The sequence below is a fragment of the Porites lutea genome, chromosome 4 (genome assembly GCF_958299795.1).
Source record: "Porites lutea chromosome 4, jaPorLute2.1, whole genome shotgun sequence".
Taxonomy (NCBI): domain Eukaryota; kingdom Metazoa; phylum Cnidaria; class Anthozoa; order Scleractinia; family Poritidae; genus Porites; species Porites lutea.
Window position 1 is genome coordinate 1,278,536 of NC_133204.1, and position 18,965 is coordinate 1,297,500.

An 18,965-nucleotide genomic window follows, 5' to 3' on the forward strand; every position below is an offset into this window, starting at 1 on the left:
TCTCTGTTGTTAATCCGTTCTGATAAGCCGCAATAAAGGCGAAACAGCTAACGGCTGAAACCCCTTTCTGTTTGGAGTCTATCGATGTGATGTTGATGTCTTGTAAAGGTAATTCTTACATAGTCCGATCATCTTTGCATTGGATTTGCAGATTTATGTTCGTTTTCAAAAGTGACCGTTACAGATTACGGTAAATGAATAAAAAACAGACAAACTAAACAACACAAGTCCCAACAAGAATTACTGTAATTAGAGTTTCGAAAAAGTCGTTCGTCCTTTGAGATATACGCTCAGGTAAACGTCGAATGTAAAACCCTTTAAATCACTATAATTCTCGTTTTCTGCTGCTAGAACGACAATACACAACATTTCAGAAAAAAAGACGTTTATTTTGATCTCAAGTTATATGTAAGAAATCGTCGCATTGAAACATTACGACAATACTCCCTTACCGGATATTCCCATACAGTTTCTCTAAATTCAAGCGTTACAATAGTCACAATTTGTGAGGTTCCCCTGTGTTTGACCTTTCTTAGCAATGAAAAGTTTTTACTGGAGCCCCATGCAAACGGACGCAACGTTAATTGTTGGCCCACAACTCCCAACATTGTAGGATGTTACATGTTGCGTCCGTTTGCACGCCCTGTTGCATGTTGTTTCATCCGTTTGTTCACCACTGCAACAGGGACGCAACAGCAAGCAGCATTGTTGGCGCAACTTAATGTGGATTAAGCTACGTGCAAATGAACGCAACAACTCCCAAATTTTTAGCCCAACAATGCTGGGAGTTGTTCCGTCCGTCTGCACCTGGATAACGTTTGACCGTCTCAAACTTTGCGCAACAACTACTAACAGCACGCAACAACATACAACAACATGCACAAGGTGTGCAAAGGGACGCAACATGTAGCATCTAAAAATGCTGGGAGTTGTTGGCCAACAACGTTGCGTCCGTTTGCATGGAGATTTAAGATGCAAATATAATGGCTATCTGCCACAGAGCACGGCTCGCATTTTGCAAACCTCGTTATTGAATTAAAATTAACATCGTACAACATGATGTATAATTTTAAAAGAGAGCCTAATAAAGAAATAAACAGAAGAAAAAATGTGTCATTTCAAACCTCAGTATAGATGAGGGTGCAGCTGGCAAGAGAGCCAAACAAAAATTAAAGAAAGAGTTTCCTCACAATTGTTTTATCATCTCTTTTTTAGCATATTCTTTAGATCAAGGTGCCATGTTTTTTTATATATCAAATCATGAGGTCTACTGTGGTTTCAGTCAGTTGGATCGTGAATTTTGGATGGATGGTTAGATGAAATTATCGTTTGACTGAAGTTCAGGCATGCAAGGGGTTCCAATGAAGCTTTGGTAACAAGAATAGGTGGAGGTATATAACATTTTGCCTCCTATCTTTAATTGGCGAAAATTTTTCCAAGCTAGAAACTGTCCATCCGTCCAACCATCCATTCATCATTGGTGTTACTGTGTAAATAAAATCGCATTAGAGGCTACAAAATATTTGCTTTCTACACATGAAAGATGATTGCTTTGGTTTTACTTTAGCACCTGATATTACGATTTGTTCACTAATTTATAGCCACTCAGTTCTCAACGACCCGGCAGCGCCTTAGCGATACAAGCAGCCAGGGCCCTGATCAAATTAGAAAATAATTTTTAAAATTCAGGTTGTTCTGAGGTTTCAGCTTCTGTATGAAACACTAAATTTGGGTGTGTAAATTTTATCGATTACAGGAAAAGCACTGAACCCTTTGTTGCATTTCCTGAGAAATTTCTGAATTGTTAGTTTTACAATGCACTTTGCAAAAAAATGTTTATCTACACAATGCATCCTTAATTACCATGTCTTCATAATTGTGGCATATTCCATTCCCACTCTATTCAGTCAATTTTGCCATCTGCATCTTTAATTTCTGAATCTTCTCGTATGTCTTCCAACTTTTTTCCTGTCACCGCTCGAATCAGCATCCGTAAAATGTACTGGAACCACCACAAGTTCATACCAAAAAGAATCCATAGCATGATATTGCCAGAGAAGTAAAATGGGCGGTTTGGAACAAGCTTACTGAATTCGTAGCTTCCAGCGAAGAGCACTTTGATTGGGTAAAGGTACAGTCGGCAATAAACCCTTAAAATAGTGATTATTAGAAAGGTAAGATAAGTGCAGATCTTAATGTAAAAAAATACCAATTTTAGCATTAAAGCACACGTACCAACTCCGTGGTATGGCCTTTACCTTACGCATACGCACAACCATATCACCTCGGCGGTGGCAGCCATGGACAGCTGGCATTGCCGTCGGGTATATGAACGGACGAACCCGTCAAGAATCAAAGACCCTTTACAACCGAGGCGAGCGCAAAGAAGCACTCTTTTGAGCGCCAGCTCCACCGCGGTGTTGGTACGTGTGGCTCAGTGCAAAAATTGGTCTTTTTTCAAAATTGTTTGGGCACACAGGCCAATTTTCCCGATTCCATCTCCATACGCATGCCGTGGGAGAACTGTTTTGCGCTTCCCAACTAACAGTAACCACTTGTTTACGGTTCAAACAATGCGCAATGATTGCGGTAAGGAAACAGCAACTTAAACTGTGTTGGCTTTTTTTAGGGTCCTGTCATGATCAGCTCTGGGCAGTGAAGCGTTCGGTTATCTTAAACTGCGTTAGATAGAGAATGAAGGGAAGGGAGAGCATATTAACTAAGTATAGTAAAGAAAGTTCAAACGCCGGCCCACAGTGCCGGCTATTAAAAGTGTTTACTTGAGATGCATTGGATGTTTACCATTTACTCAAACCACCAGGATGGAAATTCGGTGCATAGACATAAAACTATAAAATTTGACGTGGTGGGAAAACGACCCGCTATAAAGTATATCCAAATTAGCTACACACTAGACTACAAAAATTGCATCACCTTAAATCACAGCCCATATTTTCTGAAGTACCAAAATGGAATGGCTCGAACCATTTGATTTCCCAACCGGAACTTCTGGTTTTCCCAAGTAAATGGTAAGTACCCTAGGGTATTTTTGATTAACAAATACAACATTGCGTACCAGAGTAACGTAAAGCACAAAAATGTAACAGAACCGAGAATGTCTGGAAGAAGATGGTACTTTCCGTTGCGCGTCTTGAATGCCACACAGAGTTTACCGAATTCTAAAAATACATCATTGACGTCATGTAGAAACAGGACGAGAACACCAATTTTATGGTACCTGAAATGAAAAAAAAGAGAAAAAAAAAAACAGTTTGCTTCGAACTATATCGCATTGAAAAGCTCACTGCAGCTACAACTTGTAGCTTAACAGTTGATTTAAGTTTAGGATGATTTAAGTTCGAATCCTGGCGTTGACGCCACATGTGGGTTGAGTTTGTCCTTGGTTCTCTCTCTTGCTCCAAGAGGTTTTTCTCCGGCATTCCAGTTTTCCCCCCTCCCTAAAAAACCATCACTTCCAAATTCCAATTCTATCTGGAACGCACGGACGCTTTTCAACGACTTCTTAAGAACTCCTAGGTGATCCGTGAGTACACAAATTACATGAATTTACAAATTTACAATTCACGTGGAACCTATAAAACCGAAAAGATGCAAGGGCTATTCTAAAAACCGCCTTTGTCACTCGCCTCTGCTATCTGAGGGTCTCTGGTGATATGACCGTTTTTACGCATGCCACTTACGTCAATATATATTGCCACGAAAGGTGGTAGGGACACAGTGTAGTTTGCGCTTAGCCAATACAACTTCGACTCAGCATCTAAAGTTGAATAAAGTCGTTGTGAATGTGCAAAACGTACCGTTAAAGGGAATTCAAGAATGGTTTGCCACGAGTTCGATGCACACAAAGTTAGTTTTCATGAGTAGGTGAAGCGTGATCGTCTGGGTGATCCTAGTCCTGGCGGGCTAGGAATGTTGTTAACTGTGACGAAACGCACCGATAATAGTTCGAGTCTTCGTTGCCAATAACAGCACGGCACGACCAATAACATCGAGACTTATTTGACTAATCAAGTCAATAACCAGAGTTTAATACCATCAACTGACGTGATACAACTCACTTTGACCCCGAAGATGACTACCACACAGGTTGCCGAAACGTTAGTCGCTGTCAACAACAGCAGTCCTATTCAGGACCTCACCCGTACGATCACACTCAGACTACTTATGACATGACTTCTTAGTTCAAACCATGCTTTCACAAAGTTAGACTGGCTAACACCTCATATTCTCGTATGCTTTCCATCCTGATTCATTCCAACTTTGTATTATTGCTGCACCTTCTGCGCAAGTAAAAGGAGTCAAAGCGCCCACCCTCGTTTGAAAAAATCGTCCCAGGCGTCCCAAGCTGGACCTTAAGTTGGCTAAGGACAATTTTTACCTTAGCGAAAATGACAATACAATAAGTGAAATAGTAAGAATGTGATGTGAAAACGTCAGAATTGAGTCCTTCCTCCACAGATCCATAAACAATACGGCATATAAGGCATGAATGTAGTACCCCGCTTGCACAACATAGAGCGTGTAAATGTCATCAGGAACTGGCATTCCTTTGTGCCATCCTAAAAAAAAGAGGTAGAGCGTTTTAAGGACAGAGAGCTTTACTTGAATCGGACTTTTTATTCTAGCAAAAAGCTACGTAACGAAGCCTAAGAATGTCTTTTTGTAGGAAAATGGTAGAAAGCTAACATTTCCGAGGCCATTATACAAAACAAACTGACTTTTCAATAAAAACCCACGACACAAAAAGGGGTGCAGACTTTATCTCGTACCCAGATCTCTTATTGACGAAGCCGCTCGCCTTCGACCTCGTCGACAAGAGATCTGGGTACGGGATTAGTGTGGACTTGCATACCAAGCCCCGGATGTAGCGCGTTTTTAGCGCGTTTATTAGATTTAACTAGAGATACCAAAAATTCTGTATCAAATTAGCATTGTTAGAGCTGGCTGTCTAGATAAACCAACCATTCTGTCAAAAAAATCGAGCTCTCGATTTTTCATTTAAATTCGTCAAGCGTCCAAATCAGCCTATAAAAGCTAAAGCTTAGAGGAATTTGACTTGAAGTTTTGTGCTTTCCGGACTCAAAGCGCTCTAAGTTATTTTCCCTGTTCAATCACGGTGAGGTAAAATTAGCTTGGACTTGTATTTCAATTCCGGCAACTCTCCAGTAATAACCAATGGACTCAGCGTGATCGTCACTTATTAAAACTGGCTGACTCGTGTGTTAAAACACTTACCTCTCCAACAGTTCTTTGTCTCATGAAAAAAGTCATATTTGCCACAAAATAGTAAGTGGAAACAATATCCATATGCTATGGAGTAAAACAAAAGCTTGAAGGCACTTTCAGGGCATTTTTTCTCTTCTTTCGCAAGCAGTTTAAACTTCCTGAAGATGGGCTGCAAATGAAATCAGAGTGTTTCGAAAACTTTAGTGGATGCTGTTATGCTAAATGGAGGGTGTTTTTCATTTTATATTTACATTGTTCACATTATGTGGGAAAATAACAGTTTATTTGATTTGAAAATAATTATTTTATGAGTTGACTATGTTATGTTATAGGTGGGTATCAATACAATAATCATGAGTCTCCTATAAATAAATACAATGTGCAAAGGACGGAAAAGAAAGAACTTCTTGTGTTTATTCTTGCTATATTTGCTGTTTCTTCTATACATTGCTGCAAGCAGTTCCCCCGCTTCGACTTTATTTTGCCAAAATTTCGATAAAACTTTGCTAACACTGAATTTTTTCATAAGTAGCTTGAGTATGATCTTCCGGGTAAACGTAGTCCTGAATAGACTGAATAGGACTGTTGCTTTTGACAGTGACTGACGTTTCGGCAACCTGTGCGGTAGTAATCTTCCGAGTCAAAGTGAGTTGTATCACGTCAGTTGATGGTATTAGAGAGTGCAATCCTGGACATTATAAGTAAAAACTACAACAAGAACGATACTAAACTAAAATTATGGATACATAAGGAAGGAGAACACTTTAACTGAATAAGAAGTCAGCTCAGGTAGGAACTGGTAATAGTACGACTCACATCAATATAGACCTCCTCAGTCTCCAAAACCAAGCGCAGTAACTTATGAAATTTACCCTTTAGGGCCGCGTGAGCCTGATCGAGAGTAATTGGTACGAGATTTCTATGACTGGCGTTGAACCAAGCTGATGTGATTGGAGGGTTAATTAGTTATATTCTAGAGAAACTTTGGTGTTGCATCGAAAGGGGAGTGAAATACAAAGATTTCGTGTTATCATTTGGGTTGATAATGTAGAAGCTTGTAGATTAACTCAGTAGATTGAAAATGAAATGGTTGCAATCTTTGCAACTGAAGTAAAGTGATGAACCAATCAGAAATGGCGTTCCGAGAGCTTCGTGCCAACTGGCATCGAAAAGGTGATGCAATAGGGCGAGGGAGGGGGAAGTTTTTTTTTTCTGTCAGAGGCGCAAGCTTTGCACGAATTTTTTTTCCCCATACATTTCTTCTTTTGTAACTAATCTACGTTACGTAAGATTCATATCATTATATGATGTCTAAGAGGATCACGCATTATAGTTTACCACTTGGTTCCTTTTTGCCGTGTGTCTGTTCAGTAATCAATCACAAATGATGTTAAAATGTGTTTTAGCACATGAACCGCAGACATTTGACGTCCCCTGTGATCTATTATTACCGGAAAGACCTGCTCAAGGCACAAAGGAGAGATTGGTAATATTCAAATATAAAGAAACAGAGGCACCAATGCATCCATTACTTTCTTTTGTTTTGATGGTTGCTAGTGTTTCATATTAAAACAAAACTATCGTGTTATTTATCGTTGAAAATTTCAATTTTTAATGTACATGAGAAAATATTATTTTTCTTATATCACTAACGTTCTATCAAAAATATTTTGAAAATACATTTTATATCTGTATATCTGAAGAGAGAGATTTTATAGTATAATTATTTGTTATATCAATATCAGTGGTAATGAAGCAAGCCATAACTATTTGTATTATATAGACACGAATGTTTTACTGGAAAATATACCACTCGCAAAATTCATAAAAACTACATCCGGGACCTGAGTGGTTTATTTTCCATAATCTCAAACGTGAGTTTATCGATGACGTAATTTCGGTCATTTCCCTCTATTATTTTATTGATGTCTTTTTGTCTATATAATAAAAAGAACATTACACGGCGGTTTGAAGATATGAATTTTATTTTCTCGTGGCAAAAACAATATTAGCCTGTGAACATGCTCTCTGTTTGGGGAAAAAATTGCAAGGAAAGGAAGGGAAGGGGGAGGGGGGGAAGGCCTTTTCGCTTTTCCCTCTCCCTAGTTCCTCGCTCGACCAAAGGCCTGTTCACAGGCTAAAACAATATTTTACTCACTCGCTGCGCTCGTTCGTAAGATATTGTTTTGCCACTCGAAAATAAAATTCGTATCTTCGCGCCACCGTCACATATCCTCTGTATGTTTTGTTGTATGAAGAAATATAATACAGTTGCTTTCAAGCTTTTCAAGAGAGCGATGAGGAATAATTGATCATTATATACTCATGTAAGAAACGTTTTAAGTCAGGTTTATAAAAACTAATAAATTTGCAAAGTCAGTATGTGATCGTGATTTAGGCAAATAGTAAGTTACCAGCGATTAAGCCAAACGTACCTAGACATTAATGCTAGACTTGTGTCTAGTATGGGATTGTAAGGAGAGATTTCCCTTGAATTCTTTATTTGCCTCAAATTTCTTATCTAGCTTTTGAATATTCCCTTTGAAGTTTTTTCAGCCGCAATTTACATTGAATTCGCATTGATATGTTTTAATTAGTTTTCTTGATTTATACACATTTTACTTCAATGTTTACTTTTAAAAAGATAACTAGGGCCAATGACTTCAGGCGCACCCACGACCGAATGTTTCCAAAATGCGCCAGAAGTGTCTCAGGTGGTTGCAGTCTCTATGCTTTACTAGAAGCCTGTTTGGTTGATTTGAAGTTGCCCTAAAAACTATTCATCTGTTCGGATGTCTTAGAGGAACTATGGTCTTCACGAAAGTTTTAGGTGGCTTTTTCGTCTCATCCGAAAGTGTTAGCTACGCTTATGGGTCCGGTTGAAAAGTAGCCTTGCTTTCATTAGAAAATTTTAGGGGACGTTTGTCTTTATACCGAAAGCTTTAAGAGAACTTTTTTAACAATAATCGCAATAACACAACCTACGAAAATCGTAGTTAAGCTATTAGAAAACCTCCGAATATTTTAGACGAATGGAGCGGTTATCCAGAAATTTTTAGCTTTTCTCAAGCTTTAGAATTTTCTAGGCAATATTTGCTACTTCTAACAATTATTTTACAGAAAAAAAGTCGCTGGGTGCCTCTGATGACCTGGCCAACCTAGTATGTAAAATAGGTTGAAACAACGTACCTCTGTCCTCTTACCTTAAAAACTGCTTCATTCAAGAAGAAACGCGCTACGGTGAAGAAAATGCCAAGAACTGCACATAGAAGAATATCATTAGCTGATATATAGAAGTCAGTGGAAACATCGTCAACGAAATCTTTCAGAAACGTCTTTGTTAAGCCTCGTTTTTTCCACTCAACCCAGTGATTTCTCCATGTTTTGACGAAAGCTTCAAAGTATCCTACCGCCATCCTGATTAAAATCTTTGTTTTTAGTTAAAACGCAGTGATCAAAGGCACAACATGTTCACATGATAACGGTAAACTTTGAAGCGTAATATAAAGATTATAAAACCACACTTCTGGTAACTTAGTCACCGCACCTGAACAAACGGAATTTGTTTAATGGCATAAATTTATATAATAATTTGTTCTGTTCGGCAAAAAGCACTCCTTAATTAAGCGAAATTATGCCTATAAGTACACCTTTTTTGGAAGCAGCTGACTGCTAAGCGTTTTGGAATTAGCTCTATCTGCACCTTAGCTTTGAGAAAAATGTATTTTAGCAAGCTCATTCTCTCTTAACCGGGACCATTATTTATTAAGTTTAAAAGGCAGTGTCTCTACTAATAGCAGAGATAATGATTACGGAGTAAGAGGAAATCGCTTCTTTATAGTATACACGTACCATCATTTTTTGCAACTAAACCCAATTCTGGAAAGTTATGAAAGCAACCTAGTTGAGTACCTCTGTTAAACCTTTTCACTATATTTTCAGCGATTCTCATTGATACAGGGGATACTTTTTTGTTAATGTTGCAAAGGCAGTCACATTTATTGTCCACGGTACACAATACATTATTTATCTCATGATACATATATTTTCATCATTATTGTTCATTAATTTGATTGCATTCTCCACGTCAGTTTCCTTTTGCCCCCAAATTTCCTTGGCGTCGCTAATTATATACGCTAGCTATACGATTTAAGGAGTCATTCTGTTTTCAAAATACGATTTTTCTGGCCGACGTTTCTATCTAAAGAAAATACGCCGAGACACTTTAAAACCATGCAGATTCCTAAAATGACCTAAAATCAGTTGCTTTGAAATAGATTTTTTTAGAACCGGGCTGACTTTTGCTTCTACAATTTTGGAACCGTCCTTAATCATGCTACCAAAAAATGGTAGCCTTTAAGCTGCTTCACAATCCCCAGCGGGCCCAACAAGAGGAACAAGAGCGGCGGAAATCTACAATCCCGGTCATAATTTGTTGAAACACTTCCTGAAAACAGAAGTTAAACTTAGTGGTTTTATGAATTCACGTCTTACTTCCCTCCCCTTCCCGCAATGTTAGTTTCACACGTTTGTTTAAGCATATACGTCTTCGAATCAATGAAAATTGAAGGGAAAGGGAAGAAGAACTTCACAAGGGTCTCAACCATTATGATCAGGAATGTGGATCGTAATACGAAGGTCACACAAGGGGGAAAATGCGCCTTTTCTCATTTCAATCGTTTTCGGTTTAAAGGCTGTTTTCTTCCTTAAAACATTTTTAAAAGCACTGAGTAGAAATTGCAAAAATACTAATATTATAATAGTATCCTAGTATTTGTGAGAGTGAAGGTGCAAATATCGTTCAATCATGGACTAGCGTTCAGATTCCAGAGTCTGCTCCCACAGGTTATCATGGACCGGTTGGGTGGACTTGCTAAATTTCTGCGATTTCATAGTCAATAAAGTTGTTGCATAAGAAGATTCTACCCGTGCGTGCAGCGATTATTCTTTCGAGTAAACGGCGATCCTTTTGTTCAGCGCCACGCATCAAAAACTGGCGCTGTCCAAAAGGATCACGGGTCTGGGAACGAGAATGGCCATTTCCCAAGTGCTACGAGCAGACCTCTTTTTGAAAATGAGGCTTAGTACAAAGCTTTAAATAAGAAAAAAAAAATGTATGTACGCTGATCAGACTTAGCTTGTTGGTGTCATTTTTAACCTAGTAACAAATCGTTAAGAAGACTGAAGTACCATATGTACTGTCGCAATTTGTAATAATCGTCGCACTTTGTAATACCTGTCGCGATTTGTAATAAATCCATCGCACTTTGTAATACCTGTCGCAATTTGTAATAAACCGTGTCGCACTTTGTAATAAAAAAGCTGTCGCAATTTGTAACAACTGTCCATCGCACTTTGTAATAAACTAAGCTGTCGCAATTTGTAATAATTCCATCGCACTTTGTAATAACTTTTTGAGAGTAATTAAACTTACTTCGTCAACATTAATATGACGCCAAAATATGCATGGTACTTCATAAACAAAAATGGAGATGTCGACGTCTGCTAGCACGTAACATCTCCGCTCATTCAAACATTTAACTTTATTCACAGTCCTAAACATTTTTTTAGATTAATGTTGATTAGTTATCTGACTTACGAAATACTGTATTCTTGAACCTTGCTATTGTACTAGGTGGCTTGCATTCAATGGTTACCCGGCGGGTGTACTTCCTTATATGGCCAATACGGGGATGTGCCTCTGGACAGAGCATTGCCAGAGTAGAGGATCTAGACAGAGCTAGACACACTAGACACAAACAAGCCATTATTAAAAAGCATTTTATTTCTGCTAATCGTAATATCCATCCTACATCATTCGAATCAGGACACCAGGAGAGTTCAAGCTTTCCTTGTTAGATCTTATAACAGGTTGACACATCACGTAGTACACCGTTCTTGTCTAACGAGCAATCTTAAAGAAGTAATAGTGGCTTCCATATTTTGGCCAACTAAATCAAACGAGGCCTGGAAAGATTCAAAATGTTTACTGCAAATAAAACAAAACGTCACTAGTGGCAAACCTTCGAACCACAACAGAAACCTAAACACAAAATCCAATTAGTCGCTGGCTAATACCTTCGTATGTACCTGTTTTTATAACACTCACTTGGGGTCTTACACTGAGCCGGCTGGGCATTTGGTCCATTATTCTCACTTGATTTGGTCCCATATAGGAACAAAAGACGTACTCATTCCATCTTAAAACAATTGTTTTCTGTAAGGAGTCCTCTAAGGCAAATACCATGGGGATGGTAAAAAATTATCCTTCCCTGCGTATATAAAACTCGTAAGACCTTGCAATTCTTCCGAGCGTGTTCTGGATTACTGTTTTTCTACAAAATGGAAAGGATGGAATAAACCATCCATTACTACTTGAGTTACCCTATCTAAGGATCAAACCAAAGACACAAGGCCAACAACGTAAAAAATGATACCTTATTAAAGGCTCGAGATCCTCAAAAACCATACCCTATCAGGCGGTACTTACCTGTCTAGCCCATCCATATATGGGATTATCCCCCCCCTCCCCTCGCCGAAGACTTCACGTGTCACGTGGCAAGCAAACATGGATTTGGACGACGAATGCCAGGTTATTCATGAATTTTCTGTTCTTAAATGTTGCCTTTCTTATTTAAATATTTTTGAATTTAAACGTAATTTATATCTTTTTGGTGATATGTCACAGGAAGTTTCATGTCTTTCATAAAAGCGTTTCTAGTTAGTCACGTGATTTATCAAGGCAGAAAAATTTATAACGGAAGACATGCATGTTTGACCAAAGAAAATGTTGCGAACATGTTACATGCTAGCAGACGTCATCATCTTTGTTTATGAAGTACCATGCATATTTTGGCATTTTATTAATGTTGACGAAGTAAGTTGAATCACTCTCAAAAAAATATTACAAAGTGCGATGGAATTATTACAAATTGCGACAGCTTAGTTTATTACAAAGTGCGATGGACTGTTATTACAAATTGCGACAGCTTTTTTATTACAAATTGCGACAAGGTTTATTACAAATTGCGACAGGTATTACAAAGTGCGATGGATTTATTACAAATTGCGACAGGTATTACAAAGTGCGATGATTATTACAAATTGCGACAGTACACCATATAACTAGACTTCACTCTTAAGTGAATTACCTCACAGAAAACATTTTTGACTCCGGCAAATGATAAAAAAGGGAACTTTTCTCTTAAAACCAGATTTATTGGCAGCAAGGAAATTACAACTCCAAGCTTAGAGATCCTTTATAAACGGCATGCTGACAACCTCTATAAATATTCCATATTATTATAATGATCAGTGACGACAACATTCTGATGCCGCGGCATCTGACATGAAAAAAAGAAAAAAGAAAAAATACTTTATTCATGATCAATAGGCTGCAGGATTTGCTTTATCTTGCTCTTGTCAAATAATAGGATGAAGATAAACACTTATAGAACTGAAACCATGGCTTCTCGTACTTCGCTTCTCTAATAAAACTGCCAGGTGACGTCTATCCCCACATTCTTGTTACGCTTTTTTGCCATTTACCATAGTTTTTTTGTCTGGCTTCTCTCGTATGTCTTCCAAACTCTTTCCAGCAACTGTTCGAATCAGGAGCCATAAAATGATCCTGAACCACCACAAGTTCATAGCGAACAGAATCCACAGCATGATATTGAAGAAGAAGTAAAATGGCCCGGCTGGGACAAGAGGACGAAATTCATAGCCACAAGAATAGAGCACTTTAATTGGGTAGATGTATAGTCGACAGTAAAACCTGGAAATCATAATTCATAGAATTAGACACGTTACTAGTAGAAAGCGCTTCTAAGGCCCAATTTACTAATTCTTAAGGACTTCATTTTAGGCGAAATTCTCGAGATATTAACCCTATTCAGACCTTCGCTCACTACAAACTTGAGTAACTTAAAAACCGTTTAAGACCCCCAAACCTGGCGGCTTTTTCTAAAATTTATCTGGGAATATATGGAGTCCTAAAACAGAGGCGAGCTGATAACAGATCCGTGACTCACATTAATACCTATTTTTGCCGCAGGTTTGGTCAGGTGCAGTCCGGGAATGGTTCAATCGATCCAAGTTCCGGCTCTGGATCCGGACGGGACGACTACCGGTGCCAGAAAAGTTCCAGGGGCGCCTTTCTCATGCAAAAGCCCTGTTTGGGCCAGGAAAGCTATTTTATGTTTGCCTTGTTTGTATTCCAAATCAAGTATTTAATATATCTTTGAAAGTACGAAATGTAATAGAACCAAAACAAGACTAAAACAAAGACAAAATGAAGTAACTGGTTATGCATTAACTTTGCCTGCAACAATTTCGCCTATGGTTAACCGGTCTCCATCAACTGCTCCTATTCTCCGAGGATTTAGTTACCCGGGGTAACCCCTTCATTCGCCTATAATATGAATCGCATTGAAACTGCGTCGATCACGTCGAAACAAAAGTTACTATAAAATACATTTGCCAAGCGGCTACCAATGAAAACGATCATTTAAGTGGCAAACCGAATACTTGTGATCAAGCTTACCAGAGAAACGTGAAGCAAAGGAATCCGACATTACTAAGAATGTCAGGAACGATATAGTACTTTCCGTTGCGCGTCTTGAATGCCACACAGAGTTTACAGAATTCTAAAAATACATCATTAACGTCGTGTAGAAACAGGACTAGAACTCCAATTCGGTGGTACCTGAAATTAAATTGTAAAACGCTGCTGTCCTAAGGTCCGTTTAGTTAGCGTTCTATCACGAAGCTATTGTTAGTGTCACTAGGGAATTTTTTCAACCATCTACTTTTAAGCTGATGTTCTGGCACGCCTCCTTCACTCCATCCCCACTGTGGTCTGGCCCACCCATTCTTATATTTGACTTATTTACTAGTTTCTAACGTTCCTTGGATATCATTATGCAAACAAAAATCTTTCATAATTTGCAAACACTTCGGTAACTTGGTAGACAAATCTTAGTCTTAAGTAGTGAAATGCACTTGTATCGCTTTCGTTACTTTTAGAGCGACTGTCCCCTAAAAGTATCGAAAACCACTTGTACAATAGTAGATATGCTGGCGGTTAAAAAAAAGTCTGATGATATCATAGTTGTGGTTAGAAAGAATTATATATGGAGTCCATGTATACCCAGCCTTTCTTTCATGTTAGTATACAGCTTCCTCATTTGACCTACATATTAGCAGGATGATCAAAGACATTAAAGACATCTAGATGATATTTTCGCAAAGCAAGGATTCTGAGGAACCCACTGTCGAGAAGCGGGCCATATTGAACTGAGCAGCTACGAAAACTCGTCTCTCGGCGAGAAAAGTATTCAGTAGATAATTCTTTGGATCTTAGGGCCTGTTTACATGAAGGTGGGGGACCCCAGGTAGGTGAGGTAACATGTGGCGGGTTACCCCACCTAACATGTAAACGTGATCACATTAAAATGAGATTGTATAGACAGGCGGGTTACCCCACCTACGTGGGTTACCTCACCAACCTGGGGTCCCCCACCTCCACGTAAACAGGCCCTTAAAGAAACTGTCGGTAATCTTACCTGACCGCAAATGAAAATAGAATTAGTGAAATAGTTACAATGTGATGCAAAATCATTAGAACGGAGTCCTTCCTCCACACATCCATATACAATACGGCATATAAGGCATGAATGTAGTACCCTGCTTGCACAACATAGAGCGTGTAAATGTCATCAGGAACTGGCATTCCTTTGTGCCATCCTGGGATAGTGAAAACAAAAGAAATACGTATCATATTGGGTACCTATTAGTAAACGTTTGAGAAAAACGCAAACACAAGCACAGGGATAAAAATCCTTGTTTAACCATATAAAAAGACCCAAAGCGGAGGCGCAAAATCCCTGGGACAGTTTTTGAAAACTGTGACCCTCCTTTCAGCAACGAATACATATCAAACGCACAGATCAAGACTAACAGCCAGGCGCTTCCAGGTGTCTTGTGTCTTCACTTAATTATCTCATGGAGTGCAAGACAACTTCCCACGTCGCGCGTGTCATGCGCTCTACGCCTACCTCGTGGTTGCCTTCTCTTGCCTGAAAAAGGCGGGAAAATGAGGCATGTTCAAAATCGCTTTCCCTACCCCTTGAAATGCCTGCCACGCGGGCAAGACAAAAAAATCAGACGGAGGGGGAAAAGCCAAGCCCAGCCCCTGGGGATATGTGAACTGTTTTACCAATGTTATTTTTAGACCAATTAAACGCTTGAAATTAATTGAAAATTTGTTTTCGGAGAAGTCGGCAAAACTTTATTCTGGTTTTTAAGGGAGAATTCAACAGTCGTCATCCCAATATATTTCTGCATTGTTTGCTTTGAGGCAGTCGTGCATGAACTTGGTGACAGTTCAAACAATCGATTAAAATGTGCGGACATTTCAGGAATAAGATTTCCATTTGAAATTCACATATCCTGGTCAACGCTCTAAGATTTTCTCTCTGTATATTCTCTCTAGCTTGGGCGGCTTAAGTTCATCTAAGGCGACCCTTTCACGTGATACCTAGCCTGCGTAGCATGGCGGTTTTGTCGAGCCTGCCCAATCTCCTCACGGTTTCTCTGCCCTCCCGCGTTTATTACTTAGCGCGCCCAACCAAAACCGCCATGCTACGCAGACTACCTGATACCGTTACAGATTATATGGAAATCACGCTTTAATAAAATGAAAATACATGTCTTGATCCTCAAAAAATGCATCGGCCTCACCTCTCCAACAATTCTCTGTGTCCTGAAAAAATTTGTATTTGCCATTAAACAGCAAATAGAAGCAATATCCGTATGCTGAAGAGTAAAATAAAAGCTTAAAGGCACTTTCAGGGCATTTTTCCTCTTCTTTTCTATGGAGTCTAAACTTCCTGAAGATAGGCTGCAAAGAAGTCAAAGATTTCATAAGTTATCACGCTTTGACTCCACTGAAATATCATTAAGGAAAAGGTTTCCAATTTACACGATTCAATTTTCCTTGAGAAGAAAAACTTCGTGTTCGATCTTGTAAGAAAAGAACCTATTGTCAAGCTCAGAAAACCGTGAATACGTTACAACTTTCTAGTCTTCCTTGACGCTGTAGTTTTTTTTAGAGTGGTGACATAACACTCTTCCTCCGCTGGAAAAGAGCGTTGACTCTCCTGAGCGGCGTCAAGGTTTTGTGCGCATTAGGTCATATATTTAAATGCTATTTTGCGCCTTATAAATAATAAATTATTATTATTGTTATTATTATTAGTCACGCTCTCACCCTGAGGGAGACTCAAACCTTTCTCGTGCACAACAAAGACAGGGCAACAAACAAACAAACACAATGAGATTGCGTCAAGTTTTTAACTTTTAACACGCCTAATTGTCTTTTACTTTATTGCCCAACGGCAATATTAAGCCAAAGGACAAGGCTGGGGGAAGGGGAGGGGAGGGGAGCCCCGCCCCCTTCGTTGCCCACTCGTTCATCACAAACTACTGCTACTCTCGCGCGCCGAAGAAGACGCTTGCATTTGCATGCAGCCTATAATCTGATATTGTTCGCATTATTTTTGATAGGAAAGATGAAAAACATTTTTTGATGCGCAAAAATGTTTACATAGTTGTACATTTTTTCCGCAAAGTCGTCAGCAACTCGTCAAAGGTTTGCGGTTTTTTGAAAGGATCATATAGAACTGCTTGATTTTCTGTTGAATTCTTTTCTCGTCTCAATATTGATGTTGATATACCAATAAACTATATCGAAAATAAACCACTTGCTTTTGGTAAACCCGTTTTCAGGCCTAACCCGTTTTTAGCTAACACTAAAAGGTTTTGTAGTTCTCTCCGATCCGTTCCAACAAACCTTTTTGCTTATGAATTTATAACTTTCCACTCAATCGCTTCAGTATTTATATGGTCTGTATATGTATGTTTTCCATCATGCACTTTTTTTTTTTCATCTAATCATTTTTGAAATCGTTATTTTAAATGCAAGTAACGGCTCCCACGAATTGTGTCGCCTATTTACTAATACTTACAACTGATACAATTAGTTTGCCATTAATTCTAGGATCAGAAACGTGCACATTTTCGCGTTCATTTACAACTGCACTTGACCATTTGCATCATGAAGGGCAGTGTTAGTCACTGAATATTGATTAAATGATTTTTTTTGATGAACAAATCATACAAAATCAACAACAGAACTCTCTAAATAACACACTCTCCTCCTACCTTAAAAACTGCTCTCGTTAAGAAGAAACGCACTATGGTAAAGAGAAAGCCAAGAAACAAGCATAGAAGAATATCATTTGTTGATATGAAGCCGTAAGTAAAAAAATCAGCAATGAAATCTTTAAAAAATATCTCCGTTTTCAGGTCTCGTTGTTTCCACTCAGTCCAATAACCCTTCCACATATAACCGAAAGCTTCAAAGTAGCCAACCTGCGCCATATTGAAATCTCTGTTTAGAGTTTATTGATATGAAACCGCAATGGTGAAACGCATCAACGGATATAAACTAAAATTTGCATTCTTGAATTTCCGTATGGTTTCGCTGATTATCATTGGCAGCGCATAACACCGTGGAGACCTGTAAGATGTGAATCGTACTGTAAACAGCTTTGACAGCGACTAGCTGCTACTGGCTGAATGATTTATACTTAACTGAGGCATGTTTGCTTTCTTGCTGGTAAAAATGAGTGCGAGGATCAGATGCGTTGAATACCCTATTGAGGTTCAGCTTCGACGAATCTCGCATCGTTGAAACCCTCAAAAAAGAGGTTTTAATGTGGACGCGAGACAGAGTTTTTGGAAACCGTATTGACTTGTGTACAAATTAAAAGACGAAAAGGGAAGAAAGAATACCGACCTTAATGCAAAGACAATATTTTTAAAATGTTTTGGTGAGGTGATCGATGAAGCATCAAAAACAAACAAATATCAGTGAAGACAGGTGCAAGCATTCTTTGAGATAATGTAAGTCGCGCGCGCGAAAATATCTTGCCACAACTGGAGTTACTGTCTTCCCATGAGTTTCGGAGGTTTTCTGTAACGTATTATGAGTACCAGGGCCGTAATCTGAAGAGTTTACTTACTTTTCCCTTTCTAATGGATATCATGTGAGGCCTGGGGTTTATTAAATAAAGTTTTCAAAAGCATAATTTACCGCTCAGGAACCTATGACTAATAATCATGTGCTCCTGGCTGAAGCTATTGTTTTCAAGGGCTAGAAAATTGCTACACTCGGAAAATTTTATTGAATTGACCATTGGCGGTCTCTTGTATTCTTTCAACGCTAAAACTGTCTATACTAAAAACCTGATGACACAATTGAAATGACTGTATTTTGATTATATTTGACATGATTTCCACAAGACAATTCAGGCAACATTTAATATTACCCCGGCCAGAGTGGTAGACGGGAAAGATTGTGTCCATATGATACTCCACATTTGAAAAAAAAAAAATCCAAAATCTTGGGGTTACTCCAAAATTATATCCCTGCGACACGAAGAGGCTAACTACCGAAAAGCTTGTGCACAGAACCCCCTTCTCTCAAAAATAAAATAAAATAATAATAATAAAAAATTTGGGAGGTTTTTGTGGGGAGGGGATTGGGGGTGACATCGGGGGAGGGAGCAGCGTCTCTACACAGGCTAATTACCGAAGCAAAGAACCATTTTTCAATATTTCTGTCTCCTGCTAAAACGTTTACCGAAACATCC

The 18,965-nt window shown here is 38.8% G+C and overlaps 2 protein-coding genes across 2 annotated transcripts; both read right to left on the reverse strand.

Annotated features, from left to right (window-relative positions):
• Positions 1–1,775: 1,775 nt before the first annotated feature.
• Positions 1,776–8,663, reverse strand: LOC140932785 (ceramide synthase 1-like). The gene is made up of 5 exons (XM_073382298.1): positions 8,451–8,663; positions 5,257–5,422; positions 4,400–4,580; positions 3,077–3,238; positions 1,776–2,150 (listed from the first exon to the last, which is right to left on the reverse strand). The coding sequence occupies exons 1-5, from the start codon at positions 8,661–8,663 to the stop codon at positions 1,904–1,906; spliced, it is 969 nt and encodes a 322-aa protein (XP_073238399.1). The 3' UTR covers positions 1,776–1,903.
• Positions 8,664–12,475: 3,812 nt separating this feature from the next.
• On the reverse strand, positions 12,476–16,337 carry LOC140934910 (ceramide synthase 1-like). Its single transcript, XM_073384471.1, has 4 exons — positions 15,991–16,337; positions 14,814–14,994; positions 13,793–13,954; positions 12,476–13,024 (listed from the first exon to the last, which is right to left on the reverse strand). The coding sequence occupies exons 1-4, from the start codon at positions 16,172–16,174 to the stop codon at positions 12,775–12,777; spliced, it is 777 nt and encodes a 258-aa protein (XP_073240572.1). The 5' UTR covers positions 16,175–16,337; the 3' UTR covers positions 12,476–12,774.
• Positions 16,338–18,965: the final 2,628 nt, after the last annotated feature.

Bases quoted from the DNA above. Each gene is read 5' to 3' on its own strand.
- LOC140934910 (XM_073384471.1), bottom strand. From the start codon at position 16,174: ATGAAATCTTTGACTTCTTTGCAGCCTATCTTCAGGAAGTTTAGACTC. The intron at 14,995-15,990 runs GTGAGGCCGATG...TCACTATCCCAG, and splicing joins CACAGAGAATTGTTGGAGAG to GATGGCACAAAGGAATGCCA. The intron at 13,025-13,792 runs GTAAGCTTGATC...TATGATTTCCAG, and splicing joins CTTTGCTTCACGTTTCTCTG to GTTTTACTGTCGACTATACA.
- LOC140932785 (XM_073382298.1), bottom strand. From the start codon at position 8,663: ATGGCGGTAGGATACTTTGAAGCTTTCGTCAAAACATGGAGAAATCAC. The intron at 3,239-4,399 runs GTAAAAATTGTC...TTTTCATTTCAG, and splicing joins GTATTGTCATTTTCGCTAAG to GTACCATAAAATTGGTGTTC. The intron at 2,151-3,076 runs GTACGCAATGTT...CACTATTTTAAG, and splicing joins TTGTGCTTTACGTTACTCTG to GGTTTATTGCCGACTGTACC.